Source organism: Eulemur rufifrons, chromosome 2, assembly GCF_041146395.1.
Source record: "Eulemur rufifrons isolate Redbay chromosome 2, OSU_ERuf_1, whole genome shotgun sequence".
In the NCBI taxonomy this organism is placed as follows: Eukaryota; Metazoa; Chordata; class Mammalia; order Primates; family Lemuridae; genus Eulemur; species Eulemur rufifrons.
In genome coordinates this window covers 101968941-101985620 of record NC_090984.1, presented here as the reverse complement: position 1 = coordinate 101985620, position 16680 = coordinate 101968941, and the positions used below count along the sequence as shown (strand labels likewise).

Genomic DNA, 16680 nt, shown 5'->3' with positions numbered 1-16680 from the left:
GTGGCCACAGCAAGCTGTTACATGGCCAGAGTGGTCACAGAACAAACACTTTGGCACCCTCCTTTGAGGTAGAGCCAGAAACAATAGTGGACTCCCATCAGCAGTTACTTTCCAGCACAGTACAGAAAGAGGTCAGGGTCACGTGTTGGTCATTGAGTAGCAGCCCTCCTTGTAGGCAGACAGTAACCTTTACATCCTCGTCTTTAAAAAATATCCCACCAGGATGGTAACATCTATGGCAGTGGAGGATGTAGGTGCTCCTGGGGAAGGCCATAGTTGCTCCTCTGGCCTCAACCCCTGCCCCTCCAGCCCTTTGCCATACCTTAGACACAGTCCTCAGGAATGTGTGATCATCTTATGGGGACTACCAAAAGCCATCTCTGTCCCACCAAATGATAAGGCAGACCATTCTGAGAATCTTTTATTGCCTTAAAACATCTGATATGACAAATAGAAAATACAAATTGTTTTTAAAATAAAGCAATGGGTTCAGTAAACATTAATACATTTTGAGGGGTAGAAGAGTAAACATCTGTCTCCTTATCAAAAAGTGAGACACACTCTCTTTTCGTCTCTCTTCCAGCCCTCACTCACTCCTTCCACCAAAAGTAGTGTGAACTTCTTTTATTACATTCAGTATGTTCCTCCCATCCATTGCTCGAATCTGTACACACACACACACACACACACACACTCCTGGCTACACTCAGGGGCAGTGGCCCAAGCACCGCAGTACTGTAACCTGCACAGGCTGCTCTGATATGCTGAGGCCAGGGCAGTGGCCAAAGCAAGATGGCACAGTGGTCATGACCACAGATGCTCAATGCATAGGAGAAATTACCAAAAATTCTCTTATTTTCAAGAGATACTATCAAAGCCCATTAATAGCGTGAGACAGCAGGAAAGCAAGTCAGTTTGAATCAGTTTAATGGGAATTCCTTTAAATTTAGAATGTCTGATAAAGGTTATTGCTAGAAGGGAATGGAAAGAGGGGCTGGGTGTGCAAATACTGTCCCCAGCAGAGGTGGGATAAGCTTGATTCAAGCAGACTCGATTTCCATTTCAAAGGGCATCTTTCCTTCCACCCCTTTCCTCTTACCTCTCAGAAGCACCTTTGGAATTGTCAGAGTGGAATGAATCAAGATTAGATTAGTAAAGGTTAGGATGAGTTGGCTGGGATTGCCCCCCTCAGGATAAAGCAAGCACTTGGGCTGATGGCTGGGTTTCCCAATGCAGCATCCAGATAAAGGCATCCGAGGTGACTGTGACACACACAAGTTCCTGGGCAAGTACTTCTTTGTAGAGAGAACCTTCCCATTCCCAATCAGGCTACCAGAGTGTCTAAATATTGGCCTCCACAACCATGCTAGGAAAGGGGGCCCCAGGACTATCACACCTAGGTAGTTAGCCCTCCCAAATCAGTTTCTCCTTCATGGCCACGGTGAAGTTTTCGGCAAGTTTATTGATGTTTGGTTTGATCAGCTCTTAGGAGAGAGGGAGTAGAGACAGACCCCAACATTAGGCCAGGAGAATTTAGGCCCAAGAGTCTTGGTGGAGCTGTTCTCAGGGGGCTGTTCTTATGGAGCGTCCTCTCCCACAGAACGTGGTCAGACTGATGGCCCAGGAATGACCCCCAGGCAGAGCAGCTTGCGCTTCTTATAGCTGGGCTTCATGGGAGGGCCTGAAGGCACTAGAAAAAGTTAATATCCTGAATAAGCTTTCTTCCTGTGAAAATTTTGCAGTCATTCTCCATGAGGGATGAAGGTGAAAGGGAAGGCAAGGGACCAAGCTAGGATTGACTCCAATTTCTCCACCAGCCTCTCCCAACACCAGCTCCCGTAACCTAAAAGGGGGTAGAGGCAGGAATCGAAGCTGCATTTGGTGAAAGGTCTGATTTTCCCCAACTAAATCATCTAAGCTCTTGAGTAGGTTCCAGAAGGCATAGGCACCATTGTCCAAGCCACAGATATTCCAGCTGGTTCCCTCCAAAAGCTTCTCCAGAGAAGGCCTTTGTGCTGGAAGTGAGAGCTGTGCTGGAGGAAGAGGAGGGGTGTTCACGTTCCCTGGGTCGCCACCCTTTCCCTCTCAGAGGTGATCCTCCAATACAGGGATGGGCACCTTGCTGGTATCGCCCTCTTTCTGCTCCTCCTGGAGTTTCTACAAGGCAAAACAAGCAGGCAGCCCTGTGGGTAAAAGGCACAGGACTCCACCCTGGCTAGAGCAACTGCCTGTGTATGACTCTAATCAGTGGGGAATACAAGGGACAGGGACCACTGAGCATCCTCAAGAACCAAGAAAGGGAACAAGAAGCTACCAGGGCCTGCCATAATATGCTCCCCAGACACACACGCCATAATGTCACAAAGTCATCAAAGAGAAAAAAGCCCAGCTTTCTATGATGCCATGGCCACCACAAACCATCCCACTCTGAGTGCCCCTGTTCCAGGCTTGCTCTTGGGATTGAAACAGAAGCAAAGCCCACTTTCCTTCCCCATCCTGACAGCTAAAACCTCACCTTGACTACCCATCAAATAACTGTAAACAGTGGCAGGTCTGTGACTCCTTCAGAATTCCCAGCTACCCCCCTTTGGGGGCAGACCCCAGGATGAAGAATATTGTTATATACATGGAATGGATGCCACAAAGAGAAATTTTTAAAGGTAGCATACATAGTTGCATATATAAACTCAATGTCTGAAAATGTGTACATATCCTTTCTCCATAGAAAAAAGACTTTGGGGCAGTTTGGCTTTGGCTTTCTTGGGGAAAGATGATACAGTATTCGTTTATAGGAAAGTCTTCAGGGTCACACTTGTTAGGTGGGTTTGGAATTAAATATGGCCTGGAAATTATCCTGTGGGGCCCTTGGTATATACTGCCAACTTGGGCATTTGTCTGCTGTTTTTAACTGTTACTTCAAGGGTTCAATTAGCAAGAAGCCCTTGGGCACAGGCACAGCACCACACAGCCAAGGCCACTCAAGGCCTAGAGGACATGCACAGGACCAAGCTGCAGCCCAGTGTCAAGTGGACGAATGGTGCTTTCTTCTCCAGGGAGCTGTAGAAATCCAACCTTTCCATTCTCAATCTTGCTAACCTTTTGGCACCAATTAGTCTCAGCCATGAGGAGCCTTCATTCAGGTAACTAACAGCCTACTTAGTCCCTCTCTCCTCTCTCTCTCTGTCTCTCTCTCACACACAAACATGCCTCCTCCAAAGCCATCACTGTGAAGTCACAGAAACAAAGGTTAGTAGGGACAGAAGCTGTTATTGTCTATGTGTTGGAAGAAAAATGGAAACTCAAACCCAGAAGATTTGCATAGCAAGGTCAACGCAAATTTTTGGGTCACCCTTGTCCCAAAATTCCTGTCTCTTTTTTAACCTAACTATGCATCTCATGATTAGAAAGAGCAGATCTGCTGCATGCTCTATCTTCATCTGGCTCTGACAATGAATTTGTCTGCAGGTCTCTGAGTTATACTGACCACCACGGGGTATGTAATGACAGGGCTCCGGAGGAGAGCTTCTTGCTGGTGTCAGTCCCAGCATGACTCTGGCCTCCCCATAATACCAAGCTGCCGCAGATGCCAGGGAGGTCTAGAGATGCATAGTGAGTTATCCAGGGACACGAGTTGTTTGAGCACCATTACCGGAACTTAGGCTCCTATTCCTAGTCAGCGCTATTTCCAATACCCCATACTCAAGGAGACTGAGCCAGCAACTCCTTGGTTAGCAAACCTGGTCCATGTGCACAAAGATCTGGCTGCAAGAATAGTGAAACAGTGGAACTGAAATATTAAACAAGATGAAAAAATATGTATATTTCCATAAATATATACATTATATATATTTCTATAAATATATATTATATATCTAGTTCCATAAATTTATATATTTCCATAAATATATATTTCCATAACTATATATAATATATATTTCCATAAATATATTTTCCATAACTATATATAATATATATTTCCATAAATATGTATTTCCATAACTATATATAATATATATTTCCATAAATATATATAATATATGTATTTCCATAAATATATATGTAATATGTATTTCCATAAATATATATGTAGTACACATATTTCCATAAATATATATGTAATATGTATTTCCATAAATATATATGTAGTATACATATTTCCATAAATATATATGTAATATATATTTAAAATATATAATTACATATAAAAATATATATGTAATCTATACATAAAAATATATATGTTATATATATCTATATATATATAAATATATATATTTCCATGAGATTGTGGTAGAATGTAACAGTGTGGAGAGATTGTGAAGCTATTAATATATTAAGTAAACAAGCAGGGTATAAAATGAAATGCACATAAGCATACCTACAGATTACAACACTGGAAATGCTACTAGCTTATCTTTGGGAGTAGGATTACAGGTAATTTTTATTTTCGTCATGTGTCTGTATCTGCCAACATAAACACAGGTTATAAAGTAAACGTAGCAAAATCTCATGTCACCTGACCCAATATGTCACATTCCAAATTGAAACCTTTTCCGCAGAAATCTGTTTTAGTACAGGCACATTTTCCCAGGCTCGCTGTATGCTTAGTCACCAAAGTCTACCAAGTCACTACGTCTCCTTATACACAGCATGGATGAAAGTGCATCTGCACGGTGGCCATGCCATGGTCCTCATGCAGGACTAGAGAACATCATTCCTGCGTTAAGGCCTTCCCTGTCTCCCCAGTGGATTTTCCTGTTCTAGGCTCCTCCCTCATGCTACTTGCTGCTGCCTGCCAACTCTAGAACGTGGTAGCAGAAGACAAATAGTAAAGAACTGAAGATTATCATCTATCTGCCAAAACATATCCTTAAAACACTAAAAATATCTCTTGCAGAAAACCATTTCTGCCTTAGAAAACTGGCAAAGATTTTTCAAAATGATAAATATATGCTGCTATTGCAATATAAATTGGTAGCATTGATAGTACCTTTCTAGAGGACAGTTTAGCAACACATATCAAAGTCTTAAAATGGGCATGACCACTGATCCATTTCTCAAGTAAATACTGTACTTAAGAACATGCACAAAGATTCAGCTTCCAACATACTAATCACAAGATTATTTGTAATAACTCAAAACAACCTTAATACCCACAGACAGGAAAATTGTTAAACAAATGATGGCTTATCCATAGAATGGAACACTATCCAGTCATTAAAGTATGATATAGAAGACTAGTGGCCTGATGAAGTGTTTTCAATAAGTAAAAAAGTAGAATAGGATTCCATTTTTGTTTTGAAAAAAATATATATATATACACCCACACCCACATATATGTTATATGTGGATAGAGACATGCATAAATAAATGGAAAAATAGCATAGCATCTCATCTCTAGATGGAAATACAGGGTGATTTTTAAAATTTTGTACACGCCTGTATTTTTTTATTTTTTCTACAAAGAACATGTATTACTTCTGTAATAAGTTGTTTTTTTTTTGTTGTTGTTGTTGTTATTGTTGTTGTTTTTCAGAAATATCCTACTTTTTTATTCTTCCTCAGATTTGAAATGCCTTCCATCCTCACTCAGATTTGATCCCTAACATTTTGGTTAAAGTGGTCCCCAGTTGACTTGAGCAGATGGGAAACACTTTTTGGTCTTAGATCATACCCCTGGTCCTCTACTCTTCTACCACTGTCAGCTCCTGCTTCGTGAATTGGCCTTTCAGAGCCCTGTGGCAAACCGACTGGCTCCATCCCACAGCCCTGCCTAAGGGACTGTCATGTGCCAGGAGAGCCACCACCGTGGGGCCACCACTGCCATGACAGCATGACTGAGCCAGGCTTCCACCTCTCCTCCCCAGCCACCTACCCCGGACTGAAGTGGTGGAGCCCGAGCTTTGGGTCTTGGCTCAGGATCTGAGGAGTGGGCGCTGCTCAGCAGACAGTGACAACAGCAACCAGAGCAGGGGCACCACGAGGAGGTAGGAAGCAGGAGAAGCACCCAAGAAAGAGCAGCATAAAACAAATGCCAAAAATGCCCACCCAGGAAGCCCTCAGATGCCATGTTTGTGAGCAGTGATCTGGTCTCCCAGCCACCACAAAACCAGTCCCTCTGGGGGTTCTCCCTGCCCCACCGACGTTGCCGTATCCTTATCAAAATCCTCGGACCCAGACCTTGGCTCCCCCAAGTTCCCATATACTCACTTTCTCAGGAATTTCTTTGTTTGCTTTCTGTCTCCGGAGATCTGGCCTAATGAATGCTGTGGTCCAGAGATGGAGAAAGAAGAGTGACAAAGACACAGAGTCATCAAGTTCATCCAAGAGAAGGGACCCTCATTTTCCTGAGGGTCACAGGTATACCAAACCTAACTTCAGATTTCAAGGGAGCTAGGGGCACTGTCAGCCAACTTTATAAAGCCCAAGGATTGCTGCTGTCCCTAGTGGGTGGAAGCCAAGGATGTCACTGTTCTTCATTCATTCATCACTTATTTTTGCCAGGGACTTTGCACACATTGTTTTAATTATCACAACAATCCTCATTTTACAGATTAAGGAAACGGAGATTCCTAAAGTTTGGTCTATGTACCCAAGGTCAATAGCTGTGGGAGTCAGTGTCACAGCCTGAGATTCAAATATGGGCCTCCTGGCTCCAAAGCCCATGCTATTCCACCAAAACATGTTACTGCCTCTCAAACAGATCTTCTGACAAGCCCTTCCATCTGTCTCCCTACATGTGTATGTACTTCCTGTCTGTCCAGTGAATCAAGACACTGTGGTCCCAAACTGCCAACAGCCTTGCCCATGGGCAGCCTGGGACTCGTCTTGCCCTCACACCCCAACTCACCAGTGAGGGCCGTTCCAAGGGTGAGGAACACGCACAGGAAGATGTTCCCAGGCATGGTTCCATAGTGATCAATAATCTGGCCCTGGGAGATGGTGAAGATGATTCCAAATACCTGGAAAGGCATAAAGAAGACAGGAAACAAGGGCCTAATCACCTAAGCCATGGGAGAATTGAGCTGTCATAACACAATGCCAGCCCAGCCAGGCAGTACTCTCTTATTTAAACAGAGTAAATAAGAGCTATACCTGTGCGGACACATTGAGGAGCCCAGATGACATGCCTTCTGATTCCGGGTACGTGAGCTCCACGGCAAACTCGAATCCCAGGGGGAGATAGCCAGTCATAAAGAAGCTGAAGTCCAGAACAGAGAAACAAGGCGATGAAGAACTTCCAGAACAAGAAGGATGGGCAGCACCCCTCCTCCCCTGGAACTCCTTCTCCTTTTTAGTTTCTTCCCATCAACACATGCCAGGCCCTTGAATGATCTGGGCATCCCCTATGTGACCATACCAAGGAAAGGGGAGCCCTAAAGGTCAGGAAGTTCATGCATAGGCCTGTGTCGGGCAGGCCTCCAAGATCCCTTGGGAGGTAGAGCTGAGCAGAGACACCTGTGAAAGGAGTATTGTTTCCTATGTTTTCTTATATAACAGTCTAGAAAATTCTAATTCCAATTTCTTACATCGGTACCATACTTCTTGCTGCTTTCATATCTATTATCCCTCTCAATCCTTCCAACAACTCTACGAGGCAGGCCACTCTTACCTTCATTTACAGATTAAGAAATGGAGGCTCAGAATGTTTTTAATTTTTCTATTTTTTGTAGAGACGGGGTCTCACTATACTGCCCAAACTGGTCTGAAACTCCTGGCCCCCAGTGATCCTCCCGCTTCGGCCTTCCAAAGCACTGGGATTACAGACATGAGCCACCGCACCCAGCCTTCAGAATGGTTAAGTGATGTGCCTGTGGTCTAACAGATAGTCAGCAGCAGAACTGAGACCAGGACCCAGAGATTCTGATTCCAAGCCCTGTGTATTTTCTATGACCCCATGTTGTCCTAGGCAAAGCTAAAAATGACTCTAAACATTTCCTAGTCTCCCAGAAGTCTTGAAGGGTATACTCCATGCTTCATTTTATCTTAACAGCATGAATGATCCAGGCTGCCTTTTGAAGTGCCACAAATATTACCAAGACCCCTGGACACCATTTTCACATCTCCTGAGGTTGGTAAGAAGGTAGCAAAGGGACTGATATTGCATCTTAGGATGTATTGGATGACTATTGGCAGCTCTAGGAGCCGTGGAATGGTGTTTTCTAATGAAACAGGTGAGAGGAGAAGCTTACCCCATTGTGCCGGCAGTGATGAACACTACCCACAGGTGTCCCAGGTTCAAGGTCAATGTGTACACGACCATGCCCACCAGAGTCATGATGTAGACCACCAGGGTTGTCTCCCTACAAGTAAAGGCAAAGAAGTTGAGTCATACACTTCTGACTTTAACAGGATCGATCATTCATTCATTCCACAAATACCTATTAGGCACCTGCTGTGTGTTAAGTCCTCTGCTATGCGCTCAGACATCTTCTCCCATAGAACTTTCTGTCCATAAGGGTGACGGACACTCAGCCAATGATTACACAAAAAAATTTAATTACATCATGATCAATGCTACAAAGGATAAGACTAGGGAAAGTATGAAGCCATCTTGTTATATGTGTGTTCTCTTCCTGCAGAACCCTCTCAACAATATCAAGCTTCCCCTTGACTTGCCATGTCCTGCCCGCAGTCAAGCAGGGCACACAGCCTTTCCTTCCCTTATCCCCCACCAGAAAAAAAAAAAACCAGGACAAATACCAGCCATGGTGAGGTGGCAGTGACGGTCAGGACCACCCCAGAAGCCATCTGATTCTGCTTGTCTGCTTCGTCCCAAGACCCCATGACAGTGTTGGGCAATGATCTAACTTTTAGATGCTCTCTGTCACCTGCAAGTTCTTCCTGTCCCTACCTGCACAGGCCCAGCACAGCTTTTCCTGTTGAATCTGAACTACTACACCCCATATGGTGGGAGGTAAGAGAGAACATTTTCTCACCCTGAACTAAGTGCTTGACTTCCAAAGCCAAAGTGAGAAAGTTCCGTCTACTCCCTGTTACATTTCCCATTGTCTGTCCCTTCACAAGTACCTTCAGCAAGTCCTGATTTCTATTTCAGGCTCATGCCTGCTTTTGCCCCTAACACAATTCTCTTGCCAAGTCGCCTACCCAGGACTCTGCTGCAGCCCTGACTTCTGCAATTAGACCTGCATTCTCCCCCCTGAACTATTTATGGCAGGGCACAGGCCTGCACATTCCTCTGCCCTCCTACCATGAACATCAGGACTCAGGTTAAAGCCTTCATGCATCTCCCCCAAAGCCACAAACATGGTGGGTGCAGCAGGGGCACGCTATGGTTATGTCAAACTAATACCTCCATGTATTGGGTGTCAAATTCTGTTAAGCACTTTACATGCATTTATTATTTCAATTCGACTCTTAGAAAAATCCTGGGAGTGTGACCTAGGGATGATCCTAGAAATGTGTGACTATCTCTAATTTTACCAATGAGGAGACTGAGGCTCAGGCCAGTGAAGTTACTTGTCCAAAGCCACCAGTTGAGTAAATGTAGAGCTGGGATGGGAACTCAGAGCGGGATTTGAAACCTGTACTCTTTCTACCACTACATACAGGAATAACAATACACCACGTGGTTGCATCTTTGGAAAAGCTCCAGGTTAGAGCCTCCAAGGATGCCACGCCTACCTGGTGCTTCAAAGCAGCTGCTGAAGGTAGAGGAGCTTCCTCCTTCCTTCACCCTTTCACCCTGCACCCCACATTCTATTTCCACCCACAAGCTCACCAGATACTCCTGAACTCTTTTGGCCATGTTAGTTTAACCATAGCTTCATCATAAACCACTGACCAGTTTAGAAAAACTATTTCTAGTCCCAGCCTGAGAGAAACAGACCTCACCACCCAATTTTCAGCATCCAAACTAAACTCGACAAATCTGGGAACCTTTGAGAGAAGAGAACTGGCACCAGAATGGTGGGATCACAGAGCTCTGTCCTCCCACTAAGAGTTGTCCCTACTCTGCCTGGGCAGTGGCACAGGGAAGAGACTCGTGCCTCGTGCTGACCACTGAATTTAGACATCAATGAGTGACACCAGGAACTGATGACGTCTAGGTTCTGAGAAGGGCTGAGCAAGTGTCCTCCCCAGACCTTTCATTCTATATTCTAATTCATCTGAATCATTCAGCTGCCCACGTCCCAGCCCAGCCAACATTCCAATCCCTCCCTTCTGCCACAGAACAAGCCCTGCAAAAAGGGACATTGCTGTTCACTGATTTAGGGGTGGCCAGTCCTCACTACTCTTATGTCTGGTTGAAGCAACTAACAGATGGCAGAGACGAGATGGCGGCCAAGCTCCACCAGCAGTAATTAAGCAGAGCCAGGCTTCTTGCCACGTTACACCAGGCGGCCACATCCCTAGGGACAGTCTTAATTGGCCTTTGACTAGGGCAGCAAGAGTGAGACCTGGTCTGACCAGAGCCTCACAGAAGCGGGTTTGTGTGGCAGAGAACAGGTCTGCCACTGTCTGTCGCCTCCAGACTCTGGGAACTTTGGAGGCCTTGACAAAGCAGCCCAGAACACCACCCTGCCCCAGGGCAGGACAGCCTCGGCAGCTGCCCCACCAGCCGGTGCTAATTGAGCTCCCAGTGCATGAGGGGCACTGGGAATTCACAAGAAGGGAAGGATGTTGGGCCACTGTTTTCCGGAACATTTTCTCCAAGGCCAGCTGCTGAACTGAGGCGCCCAGATTGCTTTTTACAAATGCAGATTCCTCTACTTAATTGGCATCTGTGGCTATAGGGCCCAGGAATCCCTTTTTTAAAAAATTGTTATGGGGGCCGGGCGCGGTGGCTCACGCCTGTAATCCTAGCACTCTGGGAGGCCGAGGTGGGCGGATCGTTTGAGCTCAGGAGTTCGAGACCAGCCTGAGCAAGAGCGAGACCCCATCTCTACTAAAAATAGAAAGAAATTATATGGACAGCTAAAAAATATATATAGAAAAAATTAGCCGGGCATGGTGGTGCATGCCTGTAGTCCCAGCTACTCGGGAGGCTGAGACAGGAGGATCACTTGAGCTCAGGAGTTTGAGGTTGCTGTGAGCTAGGCTGACGCCACGGCACTCACTCTAGCCTGGGCAACAGAGTGAGACTCTGTCTCAAAAAAAAAAAAAAAAAAAAATTGTTATGGGTACACAATAGTTGTATATGTTCTGATACAGTCATACAACGTATATCAATCAAATCAGGGTAATTGGGGTACCCATCACCTCAAGCATTTATCATTTCCTTATGTTAGGAACATTTCAGTTCCACTCTTTTAGTTATTTTAAAGTACCCCCTAACTTATGTTGATTATAGTCACTTTGTTGTGCCATCAACCATTCTTCATTCTATCTAACTAACTATCAAACCATATTTTTGCACCCATTAACAATCCTGACTTTATCCTGCCTCCCTGTTACCCTTGCTAGCCTCTGGTAACCATCATACTACTCTCTGTCTCCATGAGATCAATTGTTTTTAATGTTTAGCTCCCACATAATGAGTGAAAAGATGCAAGATTTGTCTTTCTGTGCTTGGCTTACTTCACTTAACATAGTGTTCTCCAGTTCCATCCATGTTGTTGCAAATGGCAGGATTTCATTCTTTTTGTGGCGATATAATATTCCATTGTGTCTATGTACCACAATTTCTTTATCCATTCATCCATTGATGAACAATTAAGTTGATTCCATATCCTGGCTATTGTGAATAGTGCTGTGATAAACATGGGAGGGCAGATATCTTCTCAATATACTAACTTCCCCTCCTCCTTTGGATATATACCCAGCAGTGGGGTTGCTGGGTCATATGGTAGTTCTATTTTTAGTTTTTTTGAGAAACCTCCATACTGTTCTGCATAGTGGTTCACTAATGTACAGTCCCACCAACAGTGTACGAGAGTCCTCTTTCTCCACATCCTCACCAGTATTTGTTATTGCCTGTCTTTTTGATAAAAGCCATTTTAACTGGGGTAAGACAATAACTCATTGTAGTTTTGATTTGCATTTCTCTGATGACTAATGATGTTGAGCACTTTTTCATGTACCTCTTGGTGATTTGTATGTCTTCTTTTGAGAAATGTCTATTCAGAACCTTTGCCCATTTTTTAATTGTATTATTTGATTTTTTCCTATGGAATTATTGGAGCTCCTTATATATTCTAGTTATTAATCCTTTGTCAAACAGGTAGTTTGCAAATATTTTCTCCCATTCTGTGGGTTGTCTCTTCATTTTGTTTATTGTGTCCTTTGCTGTGTAGAAGCTTTTTAGCTTGATGTGATCCCATTTGTCCAATTTTGCTTTGGTGCCTGTGCTTTGCAGTATTACTCAAGAAGTCCTTGCCCAGACCAATTTCCTGCGGCATTCCCCATTTCCCCCGTGTTTTCTTTTGGTAGTTTCATAGTTTCAAGTCTTAGATTTAAATCTTTAATTCATTTTGATTTGATTTTTGTATATGGTGAGAGATAAGGGCTTCATTCTTCTGAATACGGATATCAAGTTTTCCCAGCATAATTTATTGAAGAGACTGTCCTTTCCCCACTGTATATTCTTGGCACCTTTGTGGAATATAAGTTCCCTATAGACGTGTGGATTTATTTCTCGGTTCTCTATTCTGTTCCATTGGTCTGTGTGTTTGTTTTTATGGCAGCGCCATGCTGTTTTGATTACTACAGCTCTGTAGTATAATTTGAAGTCAAGTAATGTGATTCATCCAGTTTTGTTCTTTTTGCTCAGGTTTGCTTTAACTATTCTGAGTGTTTTGTGGTTCTATATAAATTTTAGGATTATTGTTTCTATTTCTGTGAAAAATGTCATTGGTATTTTGTTTGTTTGTTTGTTTGTTTTTTTTGAGACAGAGTCTCACTCTGTTGCCCAGGCTAGAGTGAGTGCCGTGGTGTCCGCCTAGCTCACAGCAACCTCAAACTCCTGAGCTCAAAGAATCCGCCTGTCTCAGCCTCCCGAGTAGTTGGGACTACAGGCATGCGCCACCATGCCCGGCTAATTTTTTCTATATATATTTTTAGCTGTCCATATAATTTCTTTCTATTTTTAGTAGAGATGGGGTCTCGCTCTTGCTCAGGCTGGTCTTGAACTCCTGAGCTCAAACGATCCGCCCACCTCGGCCTCCCAGAGTGGTAGGATCACAGGCGTGAGCCACCGCGCCCGGCCGTCATTGGTATTTTGATGAGGATTGCATTGACTCTATAGATTGCTTTGGGTCATATGGTCATTTTAATAATATTCATTCTTCCAATCCATGAGCATGAAATATCTTTCCTTTTTTGTGTGTGTCCTCTTCAACATCTTTCATCAATGTTTTATAGTTTTCTTTTTTTTTTTTTTTTGTTGAGACAGAGTCTCACTTTGTTGCCCAGGCTAGAGTGAGTGCCGTGGCGTCAGCTTAGCTCACAGCAACCTCAGACTCCTCGGCTTAAGCGATCCTACTGCCTCAGCCTCCCGAGTAGCTGGGACTACAGGCATGCGCCACTATGCCCGGCTAATTTTTTCTATATAGATTTTTAGTTGTCCATATAATGTCTTTCTATTTTTAGTAGAGGTGGGGTCTCGCTCTTGCTCAGGCTGGTCTCGAACTCCTGACCTCAAGCGATCCGCCCACCTTGGCCTCCCAGAGTGCTAGGATTACAGGCGTGAGCCACCACGCCCGGCCTATAGTTTTCATTATAGAGATCTTTCACTTCTTTGGTTAAGTTTATTCCTAGGTATTTTATTTTATTTGAAACTATTGTAAATGGGATTACTTTTTTGGTTTCTTTTTCAGATTATTTACTGTTGGCATATAGAAATGCTACTGATTTTTGCATGTTGATTTTGCATCCTGCAACTTTACTGAATTTGTTTATCAGTTCTAATAGTTTTTTTGTGGAGTCTTCAGGTTTCTCTAGATATAAAATCATATCATCTGCAAACAAGGATAATTTGACTTCTTCCTTTGCAATTCAGATGCCCTTTATTTCTTTCTCTTGTCTGATTGCTCTAGCTAGAACTTCCAGTACTATGTTGAATAGCAGTGATAAAAGTGAGCATCCTCAACTTGTTCCAGATCTTAAAGGAAAGGCTTTCAGTTTTTCCCCATTCAGTATGATACTAGCTGTGGGTCTGTCATAAATAGATTTTTGGTTTTTTTTTTGAGACAGGGTCTCGCTCTGTCACCTGGGCTAGAGTGCAGTGGCATCATCATAGTTCACTACAACCTCAAACCCCTGGGTTCAAGCTATCCTCCTGCCTCAGCCTCCCAAGTAGCTGAGACTATAGGTGTGTGCCACAGCATCTGGCTAATTTTTCTATTTTTTGTAGAGATGGGGGCTCACTCTTGCTCAGGCTGGTCTCAAACTCCTGACCTCAAGCAATCCTCCTGCCTTGGCCTCCCAAAGTGCTAGCATTACAGGCTTGAGCCACCACACCCAGCCTGTCTTTTGTTTTGTTGATATGATGTATCACATTGATTTGCGTATGTTGAACCATCCTTGCATCCTGGGATGAATCCCACTTGATCATAATGAATAATCTTTTTAATGTGTTGTTGAATTTGATTTGCTAGTATTTTGTTGAGGATTTTTGCATCTATGTTCATCAGAAATATTGGTCTATAGTTTTTTTTGTTGTGTCTTTGTCTACTTTTGGTATCAGGGTGATATAGCCTCCTAGAATGAGGAGTATCTCCTCCTCCTCAATTTTTTAGAGTAGTTTAAGTAGGACTGGTGTTAGTTCTTCTTCGAATGCTTCCTAAAAATTTAGCAGTGAAGCTGCTGAGTCCTGGGCTTTTCTTTGATGGGAGACTTTATTACTGCTTCTATTTCATTACTTGTTACTGGCTTATTTAGGTTTTAGATTTCTTCCTGGTTCAATCTTGGTAGGTTGTGTGTGTCTAGGAATTTATCAATTTCTTCTAGGTTTTCCAATTTATTGGCATATAGTTACTCACAGTAGTCTCTAATGATCCTTTAGATTTCTGCAGTATCAGTTGTAGTATCTCCTTTTTCATCTCTGGTTGTATTTGGGTCTTCTCCCTTTTTTTCTGATTCTGGCTAATGGTGTGTCTATTTTGTTTATCTTTTCAAAACAGCAACTTTTTGTTTCATTGATCTTTTGTATTTTTTGGGGGGGGGGCCCAATTTCATTTATTTCTGCTCTGATCCTTATTATTTCTTCTACCAATTTTGGGTTTGGTTTGCTCTTGTTTTCTAGTTCTTTGATATGCATCATTAAGTTGTTTATTTGAAGCTTTTCTACTTTTTTGATGTAGATATAGGCATTTATTGGTAAAACTTTCCTCTTATTACTGCTTTTACTGCATCCCATATGTTTTGGTATATTGTGTTTTCATTTTCATTTTTTTTTGAGAAATTTTTTAATTTCCTTCTTAATATCTTCATTAACTCACTGGTCATTCAGGAGCATATTGTTTAATTTTCATGTGTTTGTACATTTTCCAGTGTTGTTCTTGCTATTGATTTCTAGTTATATTCCATTGTGGTCAGAGAAAATATTAAATACTTGGTATGATTTCAATTTTTTTTAATTTGAGACTTGTTTTATGGCCTAACACATGGTCTATCCTTGAGAATGATCTATGAGCTGAGGAGAAGAATGTGAATTCTGCAGCTATTGGATGAAACATTCTGTAAATATCTATTAGGTCCATGTGGTCTATAGTGCAGATTAAGTCCAATGTTTCATTATTGATTTCCTGTCTGGACAATCTGTCCATTGCTGAAAGTGGAGTGTTGAGGTCACTGATGATTATTGTATTGGGGTCTATCTCTCTCTTTAACTCTGATAATATTTGCTTTATGTATCTGGGTGCTCCAGTGTTGGGTGCATATATATTTAGAATTACTATATCTTTTTGCTGAATTGACCCCTTTATCATTCTATAATGACCATCTTTGTCTCTTTTTACAGTTTTTATCTTGAAATCCATTTTATCTGATATAAGTATAGCTACTCCTGCTCTTTCTTGATTTCCATTTGCATGGAATATCCTTTTCCATCCCTTTATTTTCAGTCTATGTGTGTCTTTATAGGTGAAGTGTGTTTCCTGCAGATACCATATAGTTGGCTCTTGTTTTTTTATCCATTCAGCCACTCTGTATCTCTTCATTGGAGAGTTTAGTCCATTCCATGTTGTTATTGATAGGTAAGGACTTACGACTGCCATGTTATTTGATTTCTGGTTGTTTTGTGGGCCTCCCTTTCTTTCTTACTTGCTCCCTGTTTTCCTTTGTTAAAAGTGATTTTCTCTGTAGTATGTTTTAATCTCTTGCTTTTTATTTTTTGTGTATCTGTTGTGGGTTTTCTGATTTGAGGTTACCATGAGGCTTGCAAGAAACATTTGATAACCAATTATTTTAAACATATGAGAACTCTGCTTACAAACAAATAAGCAAAGGGAAATCTAGCAGAAATTCTACCCTTTAACTCCATCCACCCTCCCCCGCCACTTTTTAACTTTTTGTTGTTTTCATCCATATCTTTTTATACTATCTATCTTTCAAAAAGGTGTTGTTATTTTTGACAGGTTTGTGCTGTAGTCTTTCTACTCAAGATATAAGTAGTTTATACGCTGCAGTTGCAGCAATAGGGTATTCTGTATTTGTGTCCTTACTGTTACCAGTGAGTTGTGTACCTTCAGAAGATTTCTTATCATTCATTAAAGTCCT

General features: G+C 42.5%; 1 protein-coding gene across 3 annotated transcripts in view; it reads right to left on the bottom strand.

The window, feature by feature from the left end:
* Positions 1-522: 522 nt before the first annotated feature.
* The window catches only part of FLVCR2 (FLVCR choline and putative heme transporter 2), a 66952-nt gene continuing 50794 nt past the window's right edge, over positions 523-16680 (bottom strand). The window contains exons 6-11 of one of the 3 annotated variants that reach the window (XM_069465138.1): positions 8193-8303; positions 7096-7201; positions 6851-6962; positions 6211-6266; positions 5876-5936; positions 2099-2157 (exon numbers count right to left, since the gene is read on the bottom strand). In XM_069465138.1, the coding sequence (XP_069321239.1) occupies positions 5916-5936; positions 6211-6266; positions 6851-6962; positions 7096-7201; positions 8193-8303 (406 nt within the window). In that variant the 3' untranslated portion in view covers positions 2099-2157; positions 5876-5915. Of the gene's footprint in view, positions 2158-5875; positions 5937-6210; positions 6267-6850; positions 6963-7095; positions 7202-8192; positions 8304-16680 lie in introns of all 3 variants that reach the window. The other 2 variants (XM_069465136.1, XM_069465137.1) reach the window with 2 other exon arrangements.